Here is a 25,403-nt window from a genome sequence, read left to right as displayed (position 1 = left end):
ACACGAATCAAAAAGTTAGAGTTTGATATTAAAAACAAATGCATATGAATGTAAGAAATAAAATTCCAAACAACTACAAATCAAATTGTTTGAAATTAAAACAACTACTACACCGGTGGTGGCTCTTTTGTACTTCAACATGATCTTCCCCTTCCACAAACTCATCAACAACCCAATCACCCAGGTCTGAGAGAGGAGAAAAACGATTATGAACCACCCATGGATATCGACCAAGGATCGGCGACACCACTGTCAAACTCGGAGCCTCAATCTCCGCCATCGTCGAGCTACCCACCATAACACCGGTGGACCCAGAGTCATGATAGCCTCGTCCATGAGTAACCTCGGCATCGGAGACTGAGCCTAACGAGAAACCCACCTTAACAGAGCCGAGAACCACCGCGTCGAAGTTACTACAAGCCGCCAAGGCTTTTCCGGCCACTGGATGTCCAAGAACTCTCAACGGGATGGGTGCGAGAAGCCCTGATCATATCGCCGAGAAGCCCCTGTTCTGGGTTTGAAAATTTTTTGATAATGTGTTCTGGGTTGGGTCGCTGCTGCTGTTTGGTTGTTTGGCCGTTTGGCCGTTGGTGTGCTGGGTTGGGTCATTGTTTGAAGATCATGTTGAAGGGGAAGATCATGTTGATGAGTGAAGAGTGTTCTGGGTTAGGTCGTTGAAGGGGAAAAACGATTATGAACCACCCATGTGTTCTGGGTTGGGTCGTTGTTTGATGAGTGAAAAGTGTTCATACCTCTTTTTTTATTTTGGTTTGGCCATTTATTTCACAACAGAGATCATTACACAGAACCATACCCTTGAACTCAACTCTAAAAACCCTCCAAGCTCTTTCAAAAAAATTCAAACCCTAACTTTTTGATTCATGTTATGTTTGTTTTTCTCTAAAAATGTGTTCTTCTAACGGCAAAGGGAGAGGTGGGTAACAGATCTCTAACGGAAGGGACTTTAGGTAGGTAAAGTGATAACGGAAGGGACCTCAGGTGGGTAAAGTGATAAGTTTTGAACCACGGGTAGGCAAAATGAAAACGGGCCTAACCTCAGGTGGGTTTACTGTAATTATCCCTTAAATTAAACGCTGGCGTATTGGTCCCCACTTCATGTTTTTATTTTTATTTTTTCAACCTCCAAGTGAGATAACCAAACCAGGAGTGTAGTGTTGCGGCTGACACCAAAATCAAAGGTCCCTTGAGAGTTTGAGGCAGAGAAAAAATGGCGAAGAAGGAAGCTAAGAACTCGCCCAAACAAAAAACAGCCTCATCTCGACCTCCTGCTTCTGCAACTGCAAAGCCTTCTCAAAGATCTTCCAACCAGTAAGCCCTTTTCACTCACTATTTAGCTGCTGTTGTTTTCACTTTCTTTTCTGTTTGCTTTTTGGGTTCTTGATAAAACCCAGAAGAAGAAAAAACCAAAAAAAAAAGTGGAAAATGCATTTCCAACTGTGCCAAGTAGTTGCGTTTGACATAGTTGAGTGGTGGGTTTTCCTTCTTTTCTTATTGTATTGTGTAAAACTGAAGACTTGTAGCTAAATTTCTTTTGGGCATCTTCTATTTCTATGGTTTTGCCTTTTTTACTAGGATTTCTTTGTTTGGTGTAGTTGTTAAGTGAGTTTTTTTGGGCACAAGGTGGAGATTGTGTTACCCTTTGGGGTTCTTTAATCATTTTGTTTGTTATTGAGAAAACCAAAGGAAAAATGTGCAATAAAGGGAGTGGACACTATGGACAACTCCCCTCCGCTGCATTGCTATTGGAATTTTTTTTTATAGTCATTATTTATTTTAGTTTTGTAAGGTATTGATTTTATTTATTTATTTTAAAGAGAGGATTGCTTGAAATATTTGTAGTAAAATGGTGTTGAGGGTAAAATCAAGTGAGGGGATGAAGAGGCCAGCAAGGTTGACACATGTTAGTGAGGAGGATAAGCGACCCAAGTCAGTAGCAAAGACGCCCAAAACAAAGCAGAAGAAGAAAATTGAGAAATTTGATGCCAAGAAGCCAAAGAAACCACCTACTGCTTTCTTCTACTTCTTGTATGTTCCCTCTTCTGTTCCTTTTCTCTTTTTAATAAATGATTTGTAAATTATTTAGTGCTTTAAAAATGCATGAATCGAACTCCGCCAATGTCAATGCTTAGTGTCGTATATTTTGGTCCCAGTCAATCCCAAATCCGTAAAAAGGAGTGTTGTGGTAGTTTGTCTGTAAGCCTAAAATTTAGTAATTTTATTATGAATGGAGTTCTTTACAGACACAACTTGGAGTATCTTCTACTTACATGTGGTTTACCCCAATCAGTTTTTTGAGGATCCATAGTTGTACCCGGTATTGTGGGGCTGAGGCTTTATTGTTATTGTTGTTGTTAATGCATATATCAACATACACAACTAGGTAGCAGGTCACTAATGCGCTTGGCCAACAGTTCTCAGCTTTAGGCGATAACTGTGAATTCTATTACGTATCAAGTTTCAAAGTGTAGATGGGAGTATCCAATATGAGTGTATGGTTTTTTAGCTGTGAATTTTATTGTTATTCAGTTATTCCAAGACTAGGATGTCTTGTGCCTGTAAGGGACATTTTGGTCCTAGAATAGTTCAGCAATGTGCTTGTCTTTGATAAACATGAAGGTGTGACACCAATGAGCTCTCAAGCTTGAATTTGACTTAGTCTCCCCATATAAATGGGGTGGGAGTGAGCTCATGGGTTCAAGACCCACTTGGTGTGTGCACCGATTAAAAATAGGGAAGGAGAAGAAGGTGATATACTCATTACAAGATTTTAGACATAACTTCTGAGGTTGATTGCCTTTAAAAAATGCTGCTTAAAGATTTGATTCTGAAAGTTGAATATGCATCTTTATATTCTATAGATAAAAGTGGAGAGATTTTATCTTCATTAAAGGTGACCTCAATTCATTAACAAAGTGGGATGGTATTATTCTTTTTATTTGGTTTTCAACATCCCAATCCTATAATTGAATGAATCTTTCTCTGTCCTTCTCCCCTAGAAATACATGCTTATGAGGAAGTATAATGCATGAAATTGAAAGGTTGCATATTTATGAATTTTTTATGATAAAAAATCATCTTAGAATTTTTTTTTTTTGATAAGTAACGGAAAATATATATTAAAGAAAAACACAGCCCCGTACATAGGAAATGTACTAGACCGGCAAAAACATCAAGAAACCAAATTACAATGATCAAACAAAACAGGAAGAGAAAACAAGAAAAAGATAGTATAACTAAACACCATTCAAGAAGAGTAAAAAAGAAAAAAGACTTAAACTCAAGAATGGACCGTTCATGACTCTCAAAGCTTCTGGCATTCCGTTCTCGCCAGATACAACACATCAAACAGTGCGGCACCATCCTCCATATAACTATATTACGATGACGCTTGAAGTTACATGACCAACAATCCAACAAATCCACTACCCTTTGCGGCATCACCCAACAAATACCAAACAAGCAAAAGACCATACTCCACATCTCATAAGCCAAAGGACAGTGAAGGAGGAGATGATCTACAGATTCCCCACACCTTTTGCACATAAAACACCACTCAAAGACAACAAAATGCCTCTTTTGAAGGTTATCAATCGTTACAATCTTGCCTAAAGCCGCAGTCCAAGAGAAAAAAGCTACCTGGGGGGGAACCTTTGATTGCCAGATCATTTTCCATGGGAAGGAAGTGGCGGTAGAGGGGGATAGGGAGTGATAATACCCACTCACCACGAAACCCCTATTGTTGGCCGGCTTCCAACAAAGTTTGTCAGAACCAACACCTCGCACCTTAGTGGAGTAGATTAAAACCATACACGAATCCAAAGATTGTGACTCTTGATCATTCACTAGGTGGCGAAACTGTAGGTCCCAAAAAATTCTCCCATTAGCAAAGCACATAACCTCAGAGACTGAAGCATCCCATTTCCTACTAACATTATATAAATCTGGAAACGCCTCCTTAAGAGGACGGTCCCTACGCCACACATCATCCCAAAACTTCACACGAGAACCATCACCCACATCATACCGAAGGAACTTAATAAAAATTCAGCCAGCCTCTTCTAATGGACTTCCACAAACAAACACCATATGCTCCAGACACGGATTTTGTACACCAACCACCCCACTCATTCCCATACTTTGCCCCAATGACCCTTCTCCAAAGGGCATCATTCTCCACACCATAACGCCACAACCATTTGGCTAATAAGGCAGAGTTAAACCTTCTCAAGCACCAAATGTCAAGCCCTCCATTCTTCACTGGCCTACATACCTTCGACCAACTTACTAAATGAAGTTTACGTTCGTCACCGATATCATTCCAAAGAAAGTCTCTTTGTAAATCCTCCATCCGCTTGGCCACCTTAACTGGAATAGGGAAAAGGGAAAGAAAAATAAGTAGGCGGGCTAGAGAGAGTACTCTTAATAAGAGTAACCTTGCCCCCCCTTAGATAAATACAATCTCTTCCATCCAGCTAGCCTTCTCTCCATCTTCTCCAAAGAATTTTGTTGCTCATTTTGCCGCCATAAGATGTTTTAGAGGAAAAAAAAAAAAAAAAAAAACAAATCACATTGCCTCAGGACTTAAAGAAAAAAGGGGGTGGAAAATCTATAGATAGAACAACAACAACCAAACCTTAGTTCCAAAATTTTTGGAATCGGCTATGAATCTCCAACAGATTAGTTAGAGTTGGACACATGTATTCTTTTTTGTCATTCTATTTTATTCATAGTATAGATAGACCCGAGAGCTAAATAACGATGTTCCACAATGCATGCACATATTTTTCATGCCAACATGTTTTCGACCCAAAAAGTATGCTTTGAAAGGTAGATGTTCACTGTAAACTGTGGTTACATACAAGATCGGTAGGTTTTACAAATTGAGCCTAGAGAAGGTGCAAAAAGCATTACTTTGGACATAAGATAAAACCAAAATCTAAAGAATCCAAATTTTTTCTTATGTTGCAACTGTATAATGCTTGAGTGTGAAAAAGATACTTCAATGACATTCTTTCTTCCACCTAAAAATCCTTTCATATTTTTATTAGCAAGTTGAACAAAGTAGGGTGCAGAAAGAGTGCCCTTCAATGACAATGATCTTCAAAGTCCAAATTCTTTAAATTCGTGCACAAACTGGTCCCTGGCAGAAGTGAACATAACCCAAGCCAGCACAGAACTTCCCATTCCTGTGCCCATGCACCCAATGGGTGAAGAGATGATTTTACCAAGCTCAACTTTTGCATAAATAATTGATGATTTTACCTCTTTAGCTTCTGCATAATAGCTGCACTGGAGCCTTAAAATGGCTTATTCAGTTGCAATTCATTTCTAGAATCTACCATTAATGTATAATGACTTTCATGGCTTTTATCTTTTGCATAAACTTTCACAATCAATTTCTCCTTTGCTTCGGGATTGAAATTAAAAATTTCTTGTAGAAGGATACCAAAATCCATTGAGATAAGTCTATAGTGTTTTTAGGTTTGTGTTGTTTTACTGTATGTTCCTCTTTGTTGCAGTTCTTGTTTCTACTTGCTATATCATTGCTTTTACTTAATAGATGCCAGGAGCGCCCCACCACCCCCCTCCCCCCACCCCAAATTTTTTTTCCCAAGAATTAGATTTTCCCAAGAATTAGATTTTCCCCCTCCCCTCAAAAAGAAAGAAAAAAACCTCCATATTTAGGCTGCGTTTGGCTCTATGTAAATTCATTTCCGAGTGTAAAATAGATTCAGGGGAACATATTTTACATAAAAGGAAAACATGTTCTGTTGTTTGACTGTGTTGTGAAAATTATTTCTTGTGTTTAGTCTTACATGTAAAAAACCTATTTTCAGAAAAGGGAAACACAAGTCAGCCCCTAGCCACCACTTGGTCCAGCCACCGCCACCACCAAGGAAAAGCACAACCCTCCACCAACCACCCAAAATCCAGATCTAGAAGAGGAAAAAAACCGTCCCCATTGCTCCGTTACCACCAAAATCCACCAAAACACCACCACTCACACCACCACAATAACAACAAAATCTGAAATCAAAGAAAAAGAATATCAAACACAGAAATATGTGGGGGGGTTTGGTTCGGGTTAGAGAGAAGTAGTGAGATGAGAAGATGAAGACCACCCGATCGAAGAGAGGGAGGGTGAGTCCGATCAAAGAGAGGGATGGTGAGACCGTTCCAGATTGAGCTATGGTGGTGGTGGATCGGGTTCATGCAGAGGTGGAGGAGGTGTTTGACTGGTCGGCGGTGAGGTGGAGTGAGAAGATGAGGGAGAAACTCACTGTGGGTTGAGAGGAAAACGGCGGAGAGGTGCGTTGGAGAGCCTGGTGGAGCATGGCCTGCGGTCGGTTGTCAAGATCGGAGTTCAACTTGTACTTGTTGGTGCATGGCTGGTGATCGGAGAGGGAGAAGAAGAGTTGAGGAAGAAGAGAGAAAAAAAAAAAAGCTTGGCCGGCGCGTGATCTGGGCGGTGAGGCTGCGTGATTTGGGTGGTGGGGGCAGCGGTGGGGGCGGCACAATTTGGGCTGGCCGGAGCTTGGCTGGGCGGCCACCTGTGCTCTCTCTTCTAGCTCACTCTCTCATCTTGCTCTCTCTCTCTCTTTGGGCGTCTGTGAGTCCGAAAATCATTTGAAGGTAAAACAGAAGCGTAAATGATTTTCCGGGTCAAAGGGCTTATTTTACGGTCAAAGTTTAAGATTTTCCGGAAAACTTTATTTTACATGTGCACCCAAACACGCTGCTGGGTGTAAAATATTTTCTGGAAATAATTTACACCCAAAACAAACACAGCCTTATTATATGACCTTTTAAAATTGGTAAGATTTATATATATATTTTTATTACTTTTGCCCCCTCATTCTTGAAATTCTAGTTCCGGCCCTACATGTTAGGATTAATGCGCTTTGTATGTCAGCTGGGTAACTTTAAGCTTTATCTTACTTGTCATAATGTGGAGTTATGTTAATTGTTAGGCTTTACTTTTTGTATATTGGTGCTTTATAATGTATTTTCTTCATTATGGTGTGTTGATGCTAGAAAATGATTAGACTTGCCTAAAAGCATTATATTAGTAAGCTTGATGTCCAGCTGTTTCATATATGATTATGAGAACCTGTTTTTAACATTTTTAATATCTTAAACTGAATTTTACATTTTTTCTTTTCAAGGGAGGATTTTCGTAAGGAATTCCAAGAGCAGAATCCAGATGTCAAGTCAATGCGTGATGTAAGTGCGGAACATCTTTTTCAATTTTGCATTAACTTATTGATTTAGCACCCTCTCTCTCCTGTTTGTTGTCTGTCTTCTTTTCTTGTACATGAAATATTCTTTTCATCTTTCAGATTGGCAAGGCATGCGGAGAGAAGTGGAAAACAATGACATATGAGGTTTATGCTATATTTATATTTAAGCATTATTTTATATATATATATATGTGTGTGTGTGTATATTATTTTTAAGTTTTATAGCACTGGGACTAAGTTTAAGTTGGAATAAGATATAAATTTTGACATCAATTGTTTTTCTGTTTTTATTTTTTGGGGATTGGTGGCGGGGGGGGGGGGGGGGATGAGAGTAGTTCAGTTGGCCCTGTATATCATATGTATAGGGGAAAAATACTGTATGCTTGGCTGGAATCATTGTCACCGTCTGCATTTTTGTAATCAGTCATGCCTTAATTTTCCCTTGGATGTTCAAACGTGAGTCAGTATAACCCTCATCTGACCTAGAATTGAATTTAAAAAGATCTTCTGAGCAGTTATATTGGTTAGAATTTTATTTTTTTGGGTGTATATTCTAGTGTAGAGTTGATTGTTTAATATTTGTTTGGGATGTTTACTACAAATGGGGACAATTCTTACTTGGATACAGGGTGAAAGCAAAAAATAAACCAACTGAACAACAATCTTATAACTTTGTATGTGTTAAGATTGCCCTTTAATTATGGAATGGGTGACAAATGTAGAGGGTTTTCTCGATGATTATTGTTTGTGGTGAGGATGGTGGCACTGTCAGTAAAGGTGGTGCCATTTGGAAAGGCAGTGGTGGTTAGGGTCTCGTCCCCACCTGTTTTGTTTTTTGATAGACAATTGAAATTTATTAAAAATAAAAAGTGTATACAGGATGTATACAAATCAAAGAAAAACAGCAAAGCAAAGCAAGAATAGAAAAGGAACGCATTAAAGTGATGAAACCAGCTATAGTACAGTAATAGTAGCGGCAGTGGCACAAATGTATAGTGTCTAGAAATTCCATCAAAGAATACATGGAGAGAGTGAAGGACTTCAATCCCCATTCATGGAGTCTTCAAAAAATAAAAACTTGAGATTTGGCACAGTAGGCTCTTTATCCTTGAAAATGCAGTGATTCCTTTCACCCCAAATGCATAACATCAAACATGGCGCGCCCCCCCACCCCCACACCACCCCCCCCAAACACAAAACTGTCCCAAGACTCCAGCATTAAAACAACAGAGTTTGGGGTAAGCCAAGAAATCTCATTTAGGCAGAAGAGAAAAGCCCACAGATCAGAGGCGATTGGGCAATGCAGCAATAAGTGACTAACACTTTCACTATCTGATTTACACAAACAACACCAATCCGCTTTAACAATACCCCTCCTTTGCAGATTATCTGTTGTCAGAATTTTACATAGGGCTGCCTCTTACACAAAGAAAGAGACTATTGTCCCCACCTTTTACAGGGTGGTTTTCACTGGAAGCCCACCCTTCTCTATGTGTCTACAGTGGATGTACACTAGATGAACAAAAAACTGAGTATTTATCCCCAATTAGAACCCTATTTTTGAGTATTTCTTTTTGTACTTTTTTTTTGGGGTTTTCAACTTGATATGAATTTTTGAAACTTTTTACTTAACCCTGCATTCAAATTCTATTTTACTAATAAGTGCACACATTTTGTGTTGAAAACAAAAGTCCAATTTGTTTCTTTGGACACTGGTCTTGTGGAAAGCTTTAAAAGTGGAAAGTCTTATTAAATGGAAGAAAGTGATGGTGGATTGGTGTTGTATGCATAAATGTAGTGGAGAAACTGTGTATCACTTACTACCTCACTATCCAGTAGATCTGATGCATTGAATTTTTCTTGTTGATTATTACTTAGAGTTTGTCAGTTCGTTTTTTTCATGTACATTAGTACTTAGTAGATGTCAGTAAGCCCTCTAGTGCATTTAGTTTCTTGGATTCTTTGTATTGTTGATTTTAATTACTGGATTAGTTGGGTATGTAACATGTGTACATAAGACTGTATTCCTGAATTGTTGTAAATCTTTTCCATTAATGCAAAAAATGTTGCATAAAAAATAAAAACCCAATGAAGAACAGGTGGTGTACAATTTTTGTGATATTATTTATTTTTTGGGGTTCTCAAAATGAATTAATTTTCTGATACTCTTCCCCTTCGCCAACTTGGCCCTTGGTTTTGGGGCTGTCATTGCTTGATCTTTTACCAATTTTTAAAATCTTGTTGAGATTTCCTTTTTGATCAATAAAATTTCGTTACTTATCAAAAAAAAGTTCTTATTGAGATTGTTGGGGTCTGACTTGAGTACAAGGACCTCTTGTTTTAAAATAAGCAGAGCTTCAAGGACTCTCCCTCTGGCTTGTTGAGCCACTACTGCAATTGGAAATATATTGCACATAATTTGTTAGGAAATCTTCTATTTGCATTTGTTTCTAGGAGAGTGCCATGCAAGTTTTTTGTACCAAGGTCTATTTCAGGCTTATGAGTGCTATACCATTTGTTTTTTGTACCAAATATTTATAGTTAAATATTTTACATTTGAAAATATTTTACTTCAAAACAAACAGAGTGTTAGAATTCATAACAAACAGGGTGTTTCTTTCTTAGTCACTATTTTATCATTTTCAACTTTTTCAGTTGTGTTATTTGTTCACTCATCTATTGTTATGAAGCATCAAAAAGGTTATACATACATGATTGATTTTACTAATACACTCTTCCAAAGTGTCAAGCAGAAAATTTGAGGTTTGATGGGTAGAATTTTTTTGTTTGCTTGTTGTTTTTGGTTTGTTTGTTTGTTTGTCTTGTTTTTGAAGGATATGGGTAGAGTTGCTAGCATTGTAATGCTTCTTTGTTGGTATGTTGTCTGCAATAGGAAAAGGTTCAATATTATGATATAGCTACCGAAAAACGAGCAGAGTTTGATAGAGCCATGATAGATTATATCAAGCGAAAGGTAAAATTGCTCCACAAGTTCTTTATTTTTTGTAACTTAGTTTGTCTTAAATAACAGTGGTCACCCACTAGAAATATAGTATGAAAACATTATGTTTTTTTGCAGGAAAGTGGTGAGGATCAAGAAACTGAGGATTCAGATTCAGAGTTTGATGAGTAAGGCCGTACGATTGTTATTGGAAAAATGATGTTTTTATAGGTGTAGGAGGTAGTTGGACAGGAGTTTGCATGTATATTAATTTGTGGTTCGCTTGTGATTTGTCATCTTCATTAAAACCATCAATGCCTGTATTATTTTTGTGTAGGCCTTTTGGAGTAAGCTACTGCTTGCAATTGCATTGGTTGATAACAAAATGTGTATTTGACTATGTATATATTGTTGAAGTGAAATCACAAGTTCAATCCTTAGTTGGGAGCTTGGGATTAAACTACTATCATAAAGAAAACTGAAGTCAAGTGTTCCATAGTTACTTCTCGGACCCGTAGCTCTCAATTAATTAGTGCCTTTAATAGGGACCCAAAAGTTGAAATATAAAGTACTTTTATTATGTTCCCTTTTGTCGTTTCTTATTTTTAAAATTTTATCAATTAAAATTACTAAACGGGTGTAATAACTAATAAGTCTTTGTGATCCTTTTAACTTGGACAAGTTTTGTAAAATTGTATAGGTATTTTAGTATAAGGAAGTTGTGATTTTTTTTTTCCTATTTTTTTTTTACAAAATATAATTCTATGTTAAGGAAAAGAAATTAAGATATAATATATTTCATGATTCATCTGTGATTTTGATTTATATATAGTAATTATAGAGGGAAGTCAAAAAAATTGTTAACTAAAAAAGAAGCCAAATTTTTTTTGAAAAAAATGATTTAAAGTATTTTCGTTTCAACTTTTGACCTCTTTTCATAATAATTTTCTTTTCTTTACTTTGATTTTCTTATTGTATGCACAAATTCCTTTTTATTTATTTTATTTTATTTTTTCCTTTCTTAAAATGCTCATATATGATTTAATCTACTCTTCTTTCTGACTTACCGTGTATGTGTAATGTGTTTGCTTGCATTAAGCTAGACATTTTTGTTTTTTCCAAACGTGTTTGCTTGTATTGATTCACCGGCAATGTTTATATTGCATAAATATACTATTTTGCCAAGAGTTTTGTAGTTTACTGGCACTTTTTAGTGTTTTTAATGAAGACGTTTAATGTTTGAATAATTTTTCTTTATTGTAACAATGAAATTATAAAATATAAAATAAAAAATAATTATATTAAATATGTCATTATATGTTTATATATTTTATTATGAATATGCTAGATAAAATTGATTGATCAATTTTTTTGTTAACTTCTAAATATTTTTACAACTATTCTTAATTTTTAACAAGCCAAAGATACTGCACGCTTTCAATCTACCAAAGATATTGAATCTTACCATTATGCAAGTAAACCGTTGCATGGCCGGTTTTAGAGATTACTGATGTTTTTTTGATACCATTGCCTGCCTTTACTAAAAACAGAAAAAAAGAAAAAATAAAAAAGAAAAAAGTAAAGAAAAGAAAAATAATATTGCCTGCACTTTAGTTATGATAAATTGAAGGATCAAAATGAATCTTGCTTGCCCTTGTGCATTTGATTCTCATCGTTGTCTGGTAGGACTCACTTTAGGCAATTTATTGTTTGCATTCCATGCACATCGGACATCAGTCTGAAAAATGTGAATACTTAGGGGTTGTTTGGTAGTGTATTTTAAACAACAGTTTTCAGTATTTAAACAATATTATATGTATTTTCATACACTTTTTCACCCACGTGTATTTTCAAAAAATATAAACAACGTTACTATAACAACTTTACCAAACAAGCCCTTAATGTTCATAATTTGTAAATAGTTGTTCGATGTTGTACGGAATGAAGATATTGAGAGTGTGAGACAATCATTGCCTGTATATTATAAATTATTTTCTTTCATTTTGAACGTGTTCTTCGGAGTATGTTGGGCTCAATATCATTGACACTCACAGCTATGTTACATCTCTCTCTAGTACATGCAGGATTTGTGTATTATATAACTGGAACAGGTCAGAAATCACTTCATATGTAAGAGAAGATGGGAAAAGGAAAACAAAAAGAATATGGCTAAATGTTGTATGTAGTTTTTATTCTTATGAAAGGGATTCCAATATTTCTACATGCTCCAATTACAGTCTCAAAGCTCTTTCTTCAGATGTGTTGTGTCTACCAGCTGATGCCTCTAATGAATTAGCAATACTTCTGACCTCTGCGATCATTGCAACCACATCATTAAGCTTGTTCACGGCTGAACCTACACCCTGTGTTTATACATGATAGATGATATTAATATTAGTGATCTCAGAAAAAAAAAAGGAACAAAATAGAAGTCTTAAAATTTCAGCATGTGTGAGATCACAGTTTCAGTCCTGTACAAGTTCTTGAATTGTATTTACCGATCATAAGTTTTCAAGATGGGTGTATTACAATTTCTTAGAGATAAAACAACAATGCATGTTAACACATACCACACCCGCAGCCCCTGCTGTGATGGCCATTGGCGCTGTAACTGCGCTGAGTCCAGATGAACACATGACAGGAATCTTGACAGCCCGTGAAATGGAATATGCGGCAGCTAGTGTTGGTGTGGCCTATAGTTACCAATATGCCAAGCAAATTCATTAGTCAATAACAGAATTGTTATTTAGTTAACCCTGAGTCAATCTTTTCAATGTGAACTTCAAAGAAGACCTAATAGATATGCCTATTGCATTTTGCACCCTGGCTGCCATTACAGACAACTTATTCACACTGAAGCACTTATCCATTCACTCATGCAGATCAATTTCTGTACACGACTAAAAAAAAAAATCTCTTTGGATTTAGATAACAGCATCTGTGGTCAGATAACCAATTAAGTTTTAATTTGACCACTAACTATTAGTGTCTGAGATATTTTGAGCTGAGGCATGTACAAGCATCAGCAAAGAAGAATGAGGAACAAATACTTCCCCTAAAGCATTCTTGACTTGTTACAAGATGTCAGTTGATGATGCAGGACATAGCTAAACAATTTTTAATTCACTATTTCCTATTAGCTTAAACCTTTGGGACTAACGGCTGTTTATTATGGTATCAGAATAGATGAATGAATAATGGTTCAAAGATTAAATTTACTATTTCCTAACAACTTAAGCTTTTGGGCCCAACAGTCTTCCTAAAATGTTCGGAAGAAGTATTACACTGTTTAGTGAGCCATTTTCAGTTTTGCTAATTTCAAGTGTTCATTCTCTGAACCTGCATTCAGCACATCACTAATAAAGTAGGCCAAATCTTTCTGCATATACTTACCATATTTTGTACGCATAATCGCTTTTTGTTTCTGTTTTTATGTTTTTTGTGGGAAAATAAAATTACTGTATAATAAAAGAGATTACTTAAAATTCTTTTGTGTTACCTTCTCAATCAAACCAAGAACACCTGATTTTGAAGGATTAGAACATTTCCCTCCTTCTGTTTGAATGATGTCAACACCTTCCTGTTCCAGCATCTCTGCCAGCTTGACCTGCTTGTTTTACAGATACTAAGATTAAATGAAAAATGCGGCGGAGACATGGAACACTTTTTTGGTAGAACTGCTGCTTGTTACCTGATCGGGTAGGCTTAGTGTGTGAGGTACAGTTACTGATAAAGTCACAGATGGAAGAATGCTCTTAGTCTCCTTTGCTAGATTCAATATCTGAGAAAGAGTACTCAACAAAAAAGAAAGAAAGGAGAAACCGTGACAACCTTCTTTAACAGCAGGAATCCAAAAGAATTGTAGGAATTCTTCTTAATAAATGACAGAAAATTGATAGGAATGATTTTTTATTTTTTATTTTATTTTTTGCTGGCAGACTATGAGGGGTATAATGAAGACTCTGATTAAGTTAGTTCTTAAAATCCTGAAATTTATGGATGGATTTCAGCTTTATTAATATGTCGATTTGAAATATTTAGCTGTAAGAAGTCATTTCAAATCAATAAAATCACAAGTGTTTTTTGAGCTGGATGGCCAAAACTCAAATCATCACATGTTTTTAAATTTATATTAACCAATTATACTATCAATTGTTCTACATATCACTTGATTTTGAATCCTCAAACCCAAACGTAACCATAATAACATTCCCAAAAAGTGTCTGTTTATTTAGGTTCTATTCTAAGGTTCCTCAACTTATAATATCTATTGCATTAGCAAATTGGGCAGTTTACACAATGAAGACAAACTATCATTCCATTGTGTTATACTTTATTATGGAGAATTATTAAATCTTATACCTGCTCTGGAGAGAAAATCAAACCCATCTCATAGAATGAATCATAGTTTCCAATTTCAACCTGCACATACCATCAGTTTTATTAATACAATTTAGCTGTTTTTTTTACTCTTTTAGATCTTGCAGCGCTCTAGTAAGGAGGCACTGAGTCAGAGTTTCAAGCTTATGGACTGAAATTCAGGATTAAAGTAAAATGTTTGTGGTCAAACCATTAGTGCTCCTGCTTCAACAGCAGCTTGAAATGCTGCTGGATCCACTGAAGAAACACAAACCTGCAAGAGGGAGACATCTTTCATTCACAAAAGATGAGCTGCTATAAAAATTTTCAATATCTTTCTGGCTACATACATTAGCATCTTCTCAAGAAAATTAAGGCTGCTTTGTACAAAAGAGCTGCAAATAATGTATTTAGGGAAGTTAATTATCAAAACACCAATATTTAAAGCCAAATGACATTATATGATGTTTCTGTGCCACATAAAGTACATGCAAATATGTGGAGACAGTAAAATATTTAGAATCTTTCCCTTTAAAGAGTACAAATTTACCGGAAGAGAAGTTAAATTAATGGCAAGCTTCACTAAATCTGGGTCACAAGCTATATCCACATGAGTTGCTCCTCCCTGTATGTTTGATAACATGATAAGATGAATTATAAGTTAGGGTGATCCGTGGAGGCAAATTGATATCTGTTAAAGAAGCAAATTAAAACTTAGATGCTATGAACTTATGAAGAAACTAAATTAAAAGCACATTGGCGCAAAACACTGCTATGGTTCATGTAAAAGGTCAGACAATGAGAAGAACTATTCACCAAATGTTGCTTGCATCTTGTAAGAAACATATTAAGCTAAGGCAAGTAATGTGGTTTACAGATCAATTTCATTTTTTTAATCCATTCATGATAATTTGAATAAAAATGTGGTTTTTACTATATTGTGAAGAGCTAAACTATTGAAATGAAAAAGGAGTAGCCGAAAGCACAATTATTGCAGAAGTCAAAACTTTTGTGACTAATTCTAAAGCAAACCCTGGAAAATGCATGCAAATTGCTTACAGTAAAACTATAGGAACAACAATGCAATGTGCAAAACATTATAACATATTCCTTGATTGATTCAGTAATTGATGCAGGTCGTCTTAAATATGTAACTAAGGGTAGCCAAGATATTATTAATATTAAACCAACCTTCTCGGCGGCAGTAACAACAGAAGCAACATTGTCTCTATTGAAATTTTGCAATCCTGAGATAATCTGTAAAGGACACAACTATGGAGCTAATTAGTAAATGACACCATTATGTAAATTAGTGTATAACTCGTGCATATGCATGGTATAACTAAAAACATTCACAATTCAATGACACACATATGAGTGCCAATTATCCTGGTGTAAGAGTTATGCATTTTTTAAGCTATAGATGAGTTTTACTCTCTTTCTTTTTATTTTTTATTTTAGTTTTTTTTTTTTTTGGATATACACGAGTTTACATTTTTTTTTTTTGGTTAATTGGGTTTTTGATGGTTTATTTATATTATTATATATACTAAATACTAAATATAAGCAATTTCTTTTATAGATGAAAACATTAAAAAAAGAACTACTAAATATAATGGTTCAATTGTATAAAAATAGATGAAAAAAAAGAAGAAGATTTAATGGTTCAAAATTCCTTTAATGAAAACATAATAATAAAAAAAGATTTAATGGTTCAAGGTTCATTTGTATAAAAAATAGATTTAATGGTTCAAGGTTCAATTGTATTTCAAAATTGTATAAAAATAGATGAAAATATAATAAAAAATAGATTTAACGGTTCAAAATTTCTTTAATGAAAACATTAAAAAAAAAAAGATTTAATGGTTCAATTGTATAAAAATAGATTTAATTATTCAAAAGAAAAATCAATGCGAACGCTAGAAGGAGGGCTTGAACCTCCGACCTTGTGGTTAACAGCCACACGCTCTAACCAACTGAGCTATTCCAGCTTGTTGGTTAACAATTTCAATAAATATTATCATAAATATATAGATATTGCTGAAACATCTCAACGTTCAGCCGCTTCTGAATTAAAAAAAAAAAATTCATCCAAAAAAAATAAACACGAATTTGTTAAAAAAACATAATTTCCAAAAATAACATGGTTATTTTAACACCTTCTATAGTCTATACCCCATGTTAGAGAAAAAAATTCAGAGGAAAAATTAAAACTAGAATAAAGAGGAGAGCAAAATTTAGTGTTGGGTTTATTCCTCTATTTGATAGCACAAAAAAGAAACTGTTTTAAAGTTCCCAAGAAAAAAAAAAAAGAACATAGAAAAATAACGAAAAGAAAACTGAGAAAAGTGATAAGAGGAATGGGAAGTGGGTTAGAATTACCTTGAGAGCTCTTCGTTCTTGAAAGTCCTTCAACACTGCATGTTTGGTAGGTGAGAGAAGAGCACGGGTAGTTAGAGAGGCTCTTCTTCTGAGAGTGAGTGGTAAAGGTGGTCTTGACGAGAGACAGTACTCCCCCAGAAAAGGGTTGTGGTTCAGGTTGAGTTTTGAAAGTGTGGGAATGCAGATTGAGGAATGCATCTGTTGCAGTGTCTGTTTCTATGGCTAGAGACTAGAGTGAGTGAGTAGAGTGTAGAGAGTGTAGAGTCTAGGTGTGGATGGAGAGGGAAGAGATAAACTAGTCGATATTTGATAAGATATTTTGGTCGGTTCAGTTTTCCAGTACGGTAGTAAAACCTGTTGCACATATGTAAAAAAAAAAAGAAAAAAAAGAAAAAAAAGCACTCATACACGTATTTTTATAAGGATTAACGAGTGAGCTTTGAGGATTAGTTAATAATTCAGTTAAGAGAAATTTTATAGGAGAAAAAAAAATAATTAATATTTTAATAATTTTTGTCATTTTTTATAAAAATAATGTCAAAATTTTTTTAAAATAAATTATTAATTAGTGTCTTAAAGACATTCGTTGATATTTTCTTTTTTACAATACTAAAAATTGAAGAATAATATTTAAATACTGCTACTAAATAGGCCTTGAGTCTCTAAGTTTTAATTTTGTTATTTTAGTTTTTAAAATTTTAATTTTTATCAATTTAGTATTTAGTTAGGTTTCAATTAAGCGGTGCTATTAAGTGAACCAAAACAACTCTGTATAGATTTGATTTGATTTGATTTTATTTTGAAGACTATTTTTGTCTGTTTACGTTGGACCTTGTTGATTGATAGGCAGGAATAAATGCATCGGGATAATCTACCTTTTATTTTTATTTTTATTTTTTTTAATTATTTTTTTATATATGGTTTTTTTTTTTTTGTTTGTGTGGATAATTTTTTTATTTTTTTTAATTATTTTTTTATATATGGTTTTTTTTTTTTTGTTTGTGTGGATAATCTATTTTATTTATCTGTTTGCTGAACGTGCAGTTTTATTGTTTCGAAATAACTTGGTCCCACTAAAGTATAATTGATGGTTTTACCTTGTCAACTTCTGCATATTAGCTGCACTGGAGCCTTAAAAATGGCTGAATATTCAGTTGCAATTCATTTCTAGAATCTACCAATAATGTATGTATATTGACTTTCATGGCTTTTATCTTTTGCTTAAACTTTCACAATCTTTACTTGCACAAGGATACCAAAATCCATCGAGATAAGTCTACAATGTGTTTTTAGGCTTGTGTTGTTTTACTGTATATATGTTCCTCTTAGTTGCACTTCTTATTTCTAGTTGCTATATCATTGCTTTAACTTAATTGCCAGCAGCATGTTAGCAGGGGCAAAACTACATACATGCCCCCATCCCCCCAAATTTTTTTTTTCAAGAATTAGATTTTCCACCTCCCCTTAAAAAAAAAAAAACTCTTCATATTTCTTATATGACCTTTTAAAATTGGTTAGATTTATATATATATATATATATTATTACTTTTGCCCCCTCATTCTTGAAATTCTAGTTCCGCCCCGGCATGCTAGGATGTATGTGCTTTGTGTGTCAGCTGGGAACTTTAAGCTTTATCTTACTTCCTTGTAATAATGTGGAGTTAATTTGTTAATTGTTAGGCCTCATTTTTCGTATATCGGTGCTATATAATGTATTTTCTTCATTATGGTGTGTTGATGCTAGAAAATGATCAGACTTGCCTAAAAGCATTATATTAGTAAGCTTGATGTCCAGCTGTTTCATATATGAATATGAGAACCTGTTTTTAACATTATCTTAAACTGAGTTTTACTTTTCTATTTTTTTTCAAGGGAGGATTTTCGTAAGGAATCCCAAGAGCAGAATCCAGCAATGCGTGATGTAAGTGCAGAAAATCTTTTTCAATTTTGCATTAACTTATTGATTTAGCACCCTCTCTCTCCTGTTTGTTGTCTCTCTTCTTTTCTTGTACATGAATATACTTTTCATCTTTCAGATTGGCAAGGCAAGCGGAGATGAGTGGAAAACAATGACATATGAGGTTTGTGCTATATTTATATTTAAGCATTATATATATATATATATTAATACTGTATGCCTGGCTAGAATCATTGTCACAGCGTGCATTTTTGTAATCGGTCATGACTTAAATTTCCCTTGGATGTTCAAACATGAGTCAGTACAACCCTCATCTGACCTAGAATTGAATTTAAAATGATCTTCTGAGCAGTTATATTGGTTAGAATTTGATTTTTTTTGGGTGTATATTCTAGTGTAGACTGTAGAGTTGATTGGTTAATATTTGTTTGAGATGTTTATTACAAACGGGGACAATTCTTACTTGGATATTTTTCTATTTTTTTTAAAAATTATTATGATACATGAATAGAGGGTGTAAGAAAAAAAATAAACCAAGTGAACAACAATTTTATAACTTTGTTTGCGTTAAGATTGCCCTTTAATTTTGGAATGGGTGACAAATATAGAGGGTTTTCTTGATGGTTATTGTTTGTGGTGAGGGTGGTAGTAAAGGTGGTGCCATTTGGAAAGGCAGTGGTGGTTAGGGTCTCTTGTCCCCACCTGTTGTTTTTTTTTTTTTTTGATAGGTAATGGAAATTTATTAAAAATAAAAAAGTGTATACAGGATGTATACAAATCAAAGAAAAACAGCAAAGCAAAGCAAGAATAGAAAAGGAAATACATGAAAGCAGCTATAATACAGTAAGTAGCGGCACATATGTATAGTCTAGAAATTCCATCAAAGGATACGTAGAGAGAGTGAAGGACTTTAATCCCCATTCATGGAGTCTTTAAAAATAAAAACTTGAGATTTGGCACAGTGGACTCTATCCTTGAAAATGCGGTGATTCCTTTCACCCCAAAATGCATCACATCAAACATGCCGGGGCTGCCAAACACATGCCAACTGTCCAAGACTCCAGCATTAAAACAACAGAGTTTTGGATAAGCCAAGAAATCTCATTTAGGCAGAAGAGAAAAAAGGCCACAGATTAGAGGCAATTGGGCAATGCAGCAACAAGTGACTAACACTCTCACCATCTGATCTACACAAACAACACCAATCTGCCATAAAAATACCCCTCCTTTGCAGATTATCTGCTGCCAAAATTTTACATGGGGCTGCCTCCCACACAAAGAAAGAGACTCAAGGAGGAGAAAGGGACTGTTGTCCCCACCTGTTACAGAGTGGTTTTCACTGGAAGCCCACCCCTTCTCTATGTGTCTACAATGGATGTACACTAAGTGAACAAAAACTGAGTATTTACCCCCAATTAGAACCCTATATTTGAGTATTTCTTTTTGTTTTTTTTTTTTTTGGGGTTTTCAACTTGATATGAGTTTTTGAAACTTTTTTACTTAACCCTGCATTCAAATTCTATTTTTATAGTAAATGCACATATTTTGTGTTGAAAACACAAGTTACAATTTGTTTCTTTGGACTGTGGTCTTGTGGAAAGCTTTAAAAGTGGATAATCTTATTAAATGGAAGAAAGTGATGGTGGATTGGTGTTGTATGCATAAATGTAGTGGAGAAACTGTGGATCACTTATTACTTCACTATCCAGTTGATCTGATTCATAGACTTTTTCTTGATGATAATTATTTAGAGTTTGTTAGTTCTTTATTTTCGTGTATGTTAGTAGATGTCAGTAAGCCCTCTGGCGTATTTAATTTCTTGGATTCTCTGTATTGTTGATTTTAATTACTGGAGTAGTTGGGTATATAGCATGTGTACATAAGACTGTATTCCTGGATTGTTGTAATATGTTTTCCATTAATGCAAAAAATGTTGCATAACGAATAAAATCCCAATGAAGAACAGGTCGTGTACAATTTTTGTGATTTTATATTTCTTTTTTGGGGTTCTCAAAATGAATTAACTTTCTGATACTCTTCCCTTACGCCAACTTGGCCCTTGGTTTAGGGGCTGTCATTGCTTGATCTTGTACTAATTTTTAAAATTTTATTGAGATTTCCTTTTTGATCAATAAAATTTCGTTACTTATCAAAAAAATAAAAATCTTATTGAGATTGTTGGGGTCTGACTTGGGTGCAAGGACCTCTTATTTTAAAATAAGCAGTGCTTCAAGGACTCTCCCTTTGGCTTGTTGAGCCACTACTGCAATTGGAAATATATTGCATATAATTTGTTGCAGAAATCTTCTATTTGTAGGTGTTTCGAGGAGAGTGCCATGCAAGTTTTTGTACCAAGGTCTATTTCAGGCTTATGAGTGCTATAGCATTTGTTTTTGTACCAAATATTTATAGTCAAAGTGTCAAGCAGAAAATTTGAGGTTTGATGGGTAGAGATTTTTTTTTTTTAATAAATTTTTTTAAGGATATGGGTAGAGTTACTAGCATTGTAATGCTTCTTTGTTGGTATGTTGTCTGCAATAGGAAGAGGTTCAATATTATGATATAGCTACCGAAAAACGAGCAGAGTTTGATAGAGCCATGACAGATTATATCAAGCGAAAGGTAAAATTGCTCCACAAGTTCTTTATTATTGTAACCTGGTTTGTCTTAAATAACAGTGGTCACCCACTTGAAATATATGTATGAAAACATTATTTTTTTAGGGTAAAATATCATTTTCGTCCCTAAACTATCACAAAAGTTCATTTTTCGTCCCTAAACTTTCAAAAGTTCTATTTTCGTCCTTAAACTATTACAAAAGTTCGTTTTTCGTCCCTAAACTTTTAAAAGTTCTATTTTCGTCCTTAAACTTTTCCAAACGTATTGATTTTCGTCCCTCCCACGTCAGTACTCTGTCAAGCCATGTCAGCACTCCGTCAGAACTTTTGAAAATTTAGGGACGAAAATAGAACTTTTAAAAGTTTAAGGACGAAAAACGAACTTTTGTGATAGTTTAGGGACGAAAATAGAACTTTTGAAAGTTTAGGGACGAAAAACGAACTTTTATGATAGTTTAGGGACGAAAATGATATTTTACCCATTTTTTTATTTATTTTTGCAGGAAAATGGTGAGGATCAAGAAACTGAGGATTCAGAGTCAGAATTTGATGAGTAAGGCTTTATGATTGTTATTGGAAAAATGATGTTTTTATAGGGGTAGGAGGTAGTTGGACAGAAGTTTGTATGTATATTAATTTGTGGATCGCTTGTGATTTGTCATCTTCATTAAAACTATCAATGCCTGTATTATTTTTATGTAGGCCTTTTGGAGTAAGCTACTGCTTGCAATTGCATTGGTTGATAACAAAATGTGTATTTGACTATGTCTATATTGTTGAAGTGAAATGTCACAAGTTCAATCTTTGTTGGGAGCTTGCTTTCTGCCACCCTATCATAAATAAAAATGAATTCAAATGCTTTATTGGGCCAGTGTTCCATAATTATCAAAATTTTTACCACACGTTTAGTAATTTTGTTTAAAGAGTTTTAAGGACCCAAAAGTTGAAATACAAAGTACTTTTATAAGTTTTATTATGTTCCTTTTTGTCATTTTTTATATTTAAAAGTTTATCAATTAAAATTACTAAACGGGTGTAATAACTTTGTGATCCTTTTAACTTGGACAAGTTTTGTAAAATTGTGTAGGGTTTTTTATTTCCAAGTACTCTAAATTATACTTAAAAATTAGTATAAGGAATTTCTCAAAAAAAAGAAAATGAAAAAAAGAAAGATAATATTGCCTGCACTTTAGTTTATGGTAAATTGAAGGACCAAAATGAATCTTGCTAGTCCTCACTTTAGGCAAATTATTGTTTACATTCCAGCATCTCTGCCAGCTTGACCTGTTTGTTTTTCAGATAATAAACACCTTTTTGGAGACATTAAACACTTTTTTGGTAGAAAAACTGTTTGTTACCTGATCGGGTAGGCTTAGTGTGTGAGATACAGTTACTGATAAAGTCACAGATGGAAGAATGCTCTTAGTCTCCTTTGCTATATTCAATATCTGAGAAACAGTACCTCAATAAAGAAAGAAAGGAGAAACCGTGACAACCTTCTTTAACAGTAGGAATCCAAAAGAACTGTAGGAATTCTTCTTAATCAAAAGAAATGACAGAAAAGTGATAGGAATGATTTTTTATTTTTTGCTGGCAGACTACGAGAGTATTAATGAAGACTCTGATTAAGTTGGTTCTTGAAATCCTGAAATTACCTAGTTAAGAGTTTCATAAATCCCATATAGAGCAATTAGGCAACACACTTTATAGTTCCTTTTGATAGAAATATTTAAGGAGAATGATCTGGATTTCAAATTGTAGTTTAAATTACTTTAATAGGTTATCAAATAGCATTTTTTATATTGATGAAATTTATGGATCGATTTGAGCTTTATTAATATGTTGATTTGAAATAATTAGCTGTAAGAAGTCATTTCAAATCAATAATATCACAAGTGTTTCTGTTTGAGCTAGATCGCCATGGCTCAAATCATCATATGTTTTTAAATTTATATTACTCAATTTATACTATCAATTGTTCTACATATCCCTTGATTTTGAATCCTCAAATCCAAACTTAACCATAAGGAGATTCCCAAAAAGTGTCTTTCTATTTGGGTTCTATTCTAAGGTTCCTCAACCTATAATATGTATTTGCATTAGCAAATTGGGCAGTATATACAATGAAGACAAACTATCATTCCATTGTGTTATACTTTTTTGATAAACCCATTGTGTTATACTTTATTATAAAGAATTATTAAATCTTATACCTGCTCTGCAGTGAAAACCAAACCCATCTCATAGAAAGAATCATAGTTTCCAATCTCAACCTGCATATGCCATCAGTTTTATTAATAGAATTTAACTGCTTTGTTGTACTCTATCAGATCTGCAGCACTCTAGTAAGGAGGCACTGAGTCAGTTTCAAGCTTATGGACTGAAATTCAGGGTTAAAGTAAAAAGTTTGTGGTCAAACCATTAGTGCTCCTGCTTCAACAACAGCTTGAAATGCTGCTGGATCCACTGAAGAAACACAAACCTGCAAGAGGGAGACATCTTTCCTTCACAAAAGATGGGCTGCTATAAAATTTTCAACATCTTTCTGGCTACATACATTAGCATCTTCTCAAGAAAATTAAGGCTGCTTTGTTCAAAAGAGCTGCAAATAATGTATTTAGTGAAGTTAATTATCAAAACACCAAGAATTTAAAGCCAAATGACATTATGTGATGCTTCTGTGCCACATAAAGTACATGCAAATATGTGGTGACAGAAAATATTTAGAATCTTTCCCCTAAATGTACAATCAAAGCAAATAATAAAGATTTTCTTTTAAAGAGTACGAATTTGCCGGAAGAGAAGTTAAATTAATGGCGAGCTTCACTATATCTGGGTCACAAGCTATATCCACATGAGTTGCTCCCCCATGCATGTTTGATAACATGATAAGATGAATTATAAGTTGGGGAGGTCCGTGGAGGCAAATTGAAATCGGGTAAAGAAGCAAATTAAAATTTAGATTCTATGAACTTTTGAAGGAACTAAAGTAAAAGCATACTGGCACAAAACACTGCTATGGTCATGTGAAAGGTCAGACTTTGAGAAGAACTATTCACCAAATGTTGCTTGTAACTTGTAAGAAACATATTAAGCGAAGGCAATTATTAGCTTGTACTGTCAGGGCCAGTAATATGGTTTACAGATCAATTTCATTTTGTTAATCCATTCATGATAATTTGAATAAAACTGTGGTTTTTACAATATTGTGAAGAGCTAAACTATTGAAATGAAAAAAGAGTAACCAAAAGCACAATTATTGCAGAAGATAAAACTTTTGTGACTAATTCTAAAGCAAACCCCGGAAAATGCATGCAAATTGCTTCCAGTAAAACTAAATGAACAACAAAGCAATGTGCAAACCATATTCATTGATTGATTCAGTAATTGATGCAGGTCATCTTTAATATGTAACTACAGGGTGACCAAGATATATTAAACCAACCTTCTCGGCAGTAGTAACAACTGATGCAACATTGTCTCTATTGAAATTCTGCAATCCTGAGATAATATGTAAAGGACACAACTATGGAGATAATTAGTAAATGGCCATTATGTAAAAATTCTAAATGCTAAATATAATGGTTCAATTGTATAAAAATTCCTTTTATAGATAATACTAAATAAATATAATGGTTCAAAAGTAATACTAAACAAATATAATGGTTCAATTGTATAAAAATTCATTTTATAGATGAAAAAAAATTAAAAAAAAGAACTGAATCGCTAGAAGGAGGGCTAGAATATAATGGTTCAATTGTATAAAAATTCATTTTATAGATGAAAAAATAAAAAAAAGGACTGAGGAGTCGCTAGAAGGAGGGCTTGAACCTCCGACCTTGTGGTTAACAGCCACACGCTCTAACCAACTGAGCTATTCCAGCTTGTTGGTTAGCTATTGCCATAAATATTATTTTAAATAT

At 34.3% G+C, this 25,403-nt stretch overlaps 2 protein-coding genes, 1 long non-coding RNA gene and 2 other non-coding genes across 5 annotated transcripts; 2 read left to right on the top strand and 3 right to left on the bottom strand.

Moving 5' to 3' along the window:
* Window positions 1-1,136: 1,136 nt before the first annotated feature.
* On the top strand, window positions 1,137-10,663 carry LOC112041079 (high mobility group B protein 14). The gene is made up of 6 exons (XM_024073984.2): window positions 1,137-1,329; window positions 1,861-2,046; window positions 7,188-7,245; window positions 7,362-7,406; window positions 10,156-10,236; window positions 10,342-10,663. The coding sequence occupies exons 1-6, from the start codon at window positions 1,229-1,231 to the stop codon at window positions 10,393-10,395; spliced, it is 525 nt and encodes a 174-aa protein (XP_023929752.1). The 5' UTR covers window positions 1,137-1,228; the 3' UTR covers window positions 10,396-10,663.
* Window positions 10,664-12,180: 1,517 nt separating this feature from the next.
* On the bottom strand, window positions 12,181-17,232 carry LOC112041080 (uncharacterized protein ycf23). The gene is made up of 9 exons (XM_024073985.2): window positions 16,945-17,232; window positions 15,754-15,819; window positions 15,113-15,187; window positions 14,774-14,836; window positions 14,566-14,625; window positions 13,895-13,984; window positions 13,703-13,810; window positions 12,774-12,896; window positions 12,181-12,566 (listed from the first exon to the last, which is right to left on the bottom strand). Exons 1-9 carry the CDS (start codon window positions 17,140-17,142, stop codon window positions 12,435-12,437), a joined length of 915 nt encoding a protein of 304 aa, XP_023929753.1. The 5' UTR covers window positions 17,143-17,232; the 3' UTR covers window positions 12,181-12,434.
* Window positions 16,480-16,553, bottom strand: TRNAN-GUU (transfer RNA asparagine (anticodon GUU)). The gene has a single exon. It is a non-coding gene; the product is annotated as a tRNA-Asn (tRNA).
* A 3,157-nt stretch (window positions 17,233-20,389) lies between the features above and the next one.
* On the top strand, window positions 20,390-24,265 carry LOC136067517 (uncharacterized). The gene is made up of 3 exons (XR_010628970.1): window positions 20,390-21,484; window positions 21,984-22,033; window positions 23,811-24,265. It is a non-coding gene; the product is annotated as an uncharacterized LOC136067517 (long non-coding RNA).
* A 1,025-nt stretch (window positions 24,266-25,290) lies between these two features.
* TRNAN-GUU (transfer RNA asparagine (anticodon GUU)) lies at window positions 25,291-25,364 on the bottom strand. The gene has a single exon. It is a non-coding gene; the product is annotated as a tRNA-Asn (tRNA).
* Window positions 25,365-25,403: the final 39 nt, after the last annotated feature.

This window comes from Quercus suber, unplaced genomic scaffold (genome assembly GCF_002906115.3).
Source record: "Quercus suber isolate HL8 unplaced genomic scaffold, Cork oak 2.0 scaffold_75, whole genome shotgun sequence".
Classification (NCBI taxonomy): Eukaryota; Viridiplantae; Streptophyta; class Magnoliopsida; order Fagales; family Fagaceae; genus Quercus; species Quercus suber.
The sequence above is the reverse complement of the archived record's forward strand: the minus strand, read 5'-3'. Positions and strand labels throughout refer to the sequence as shown.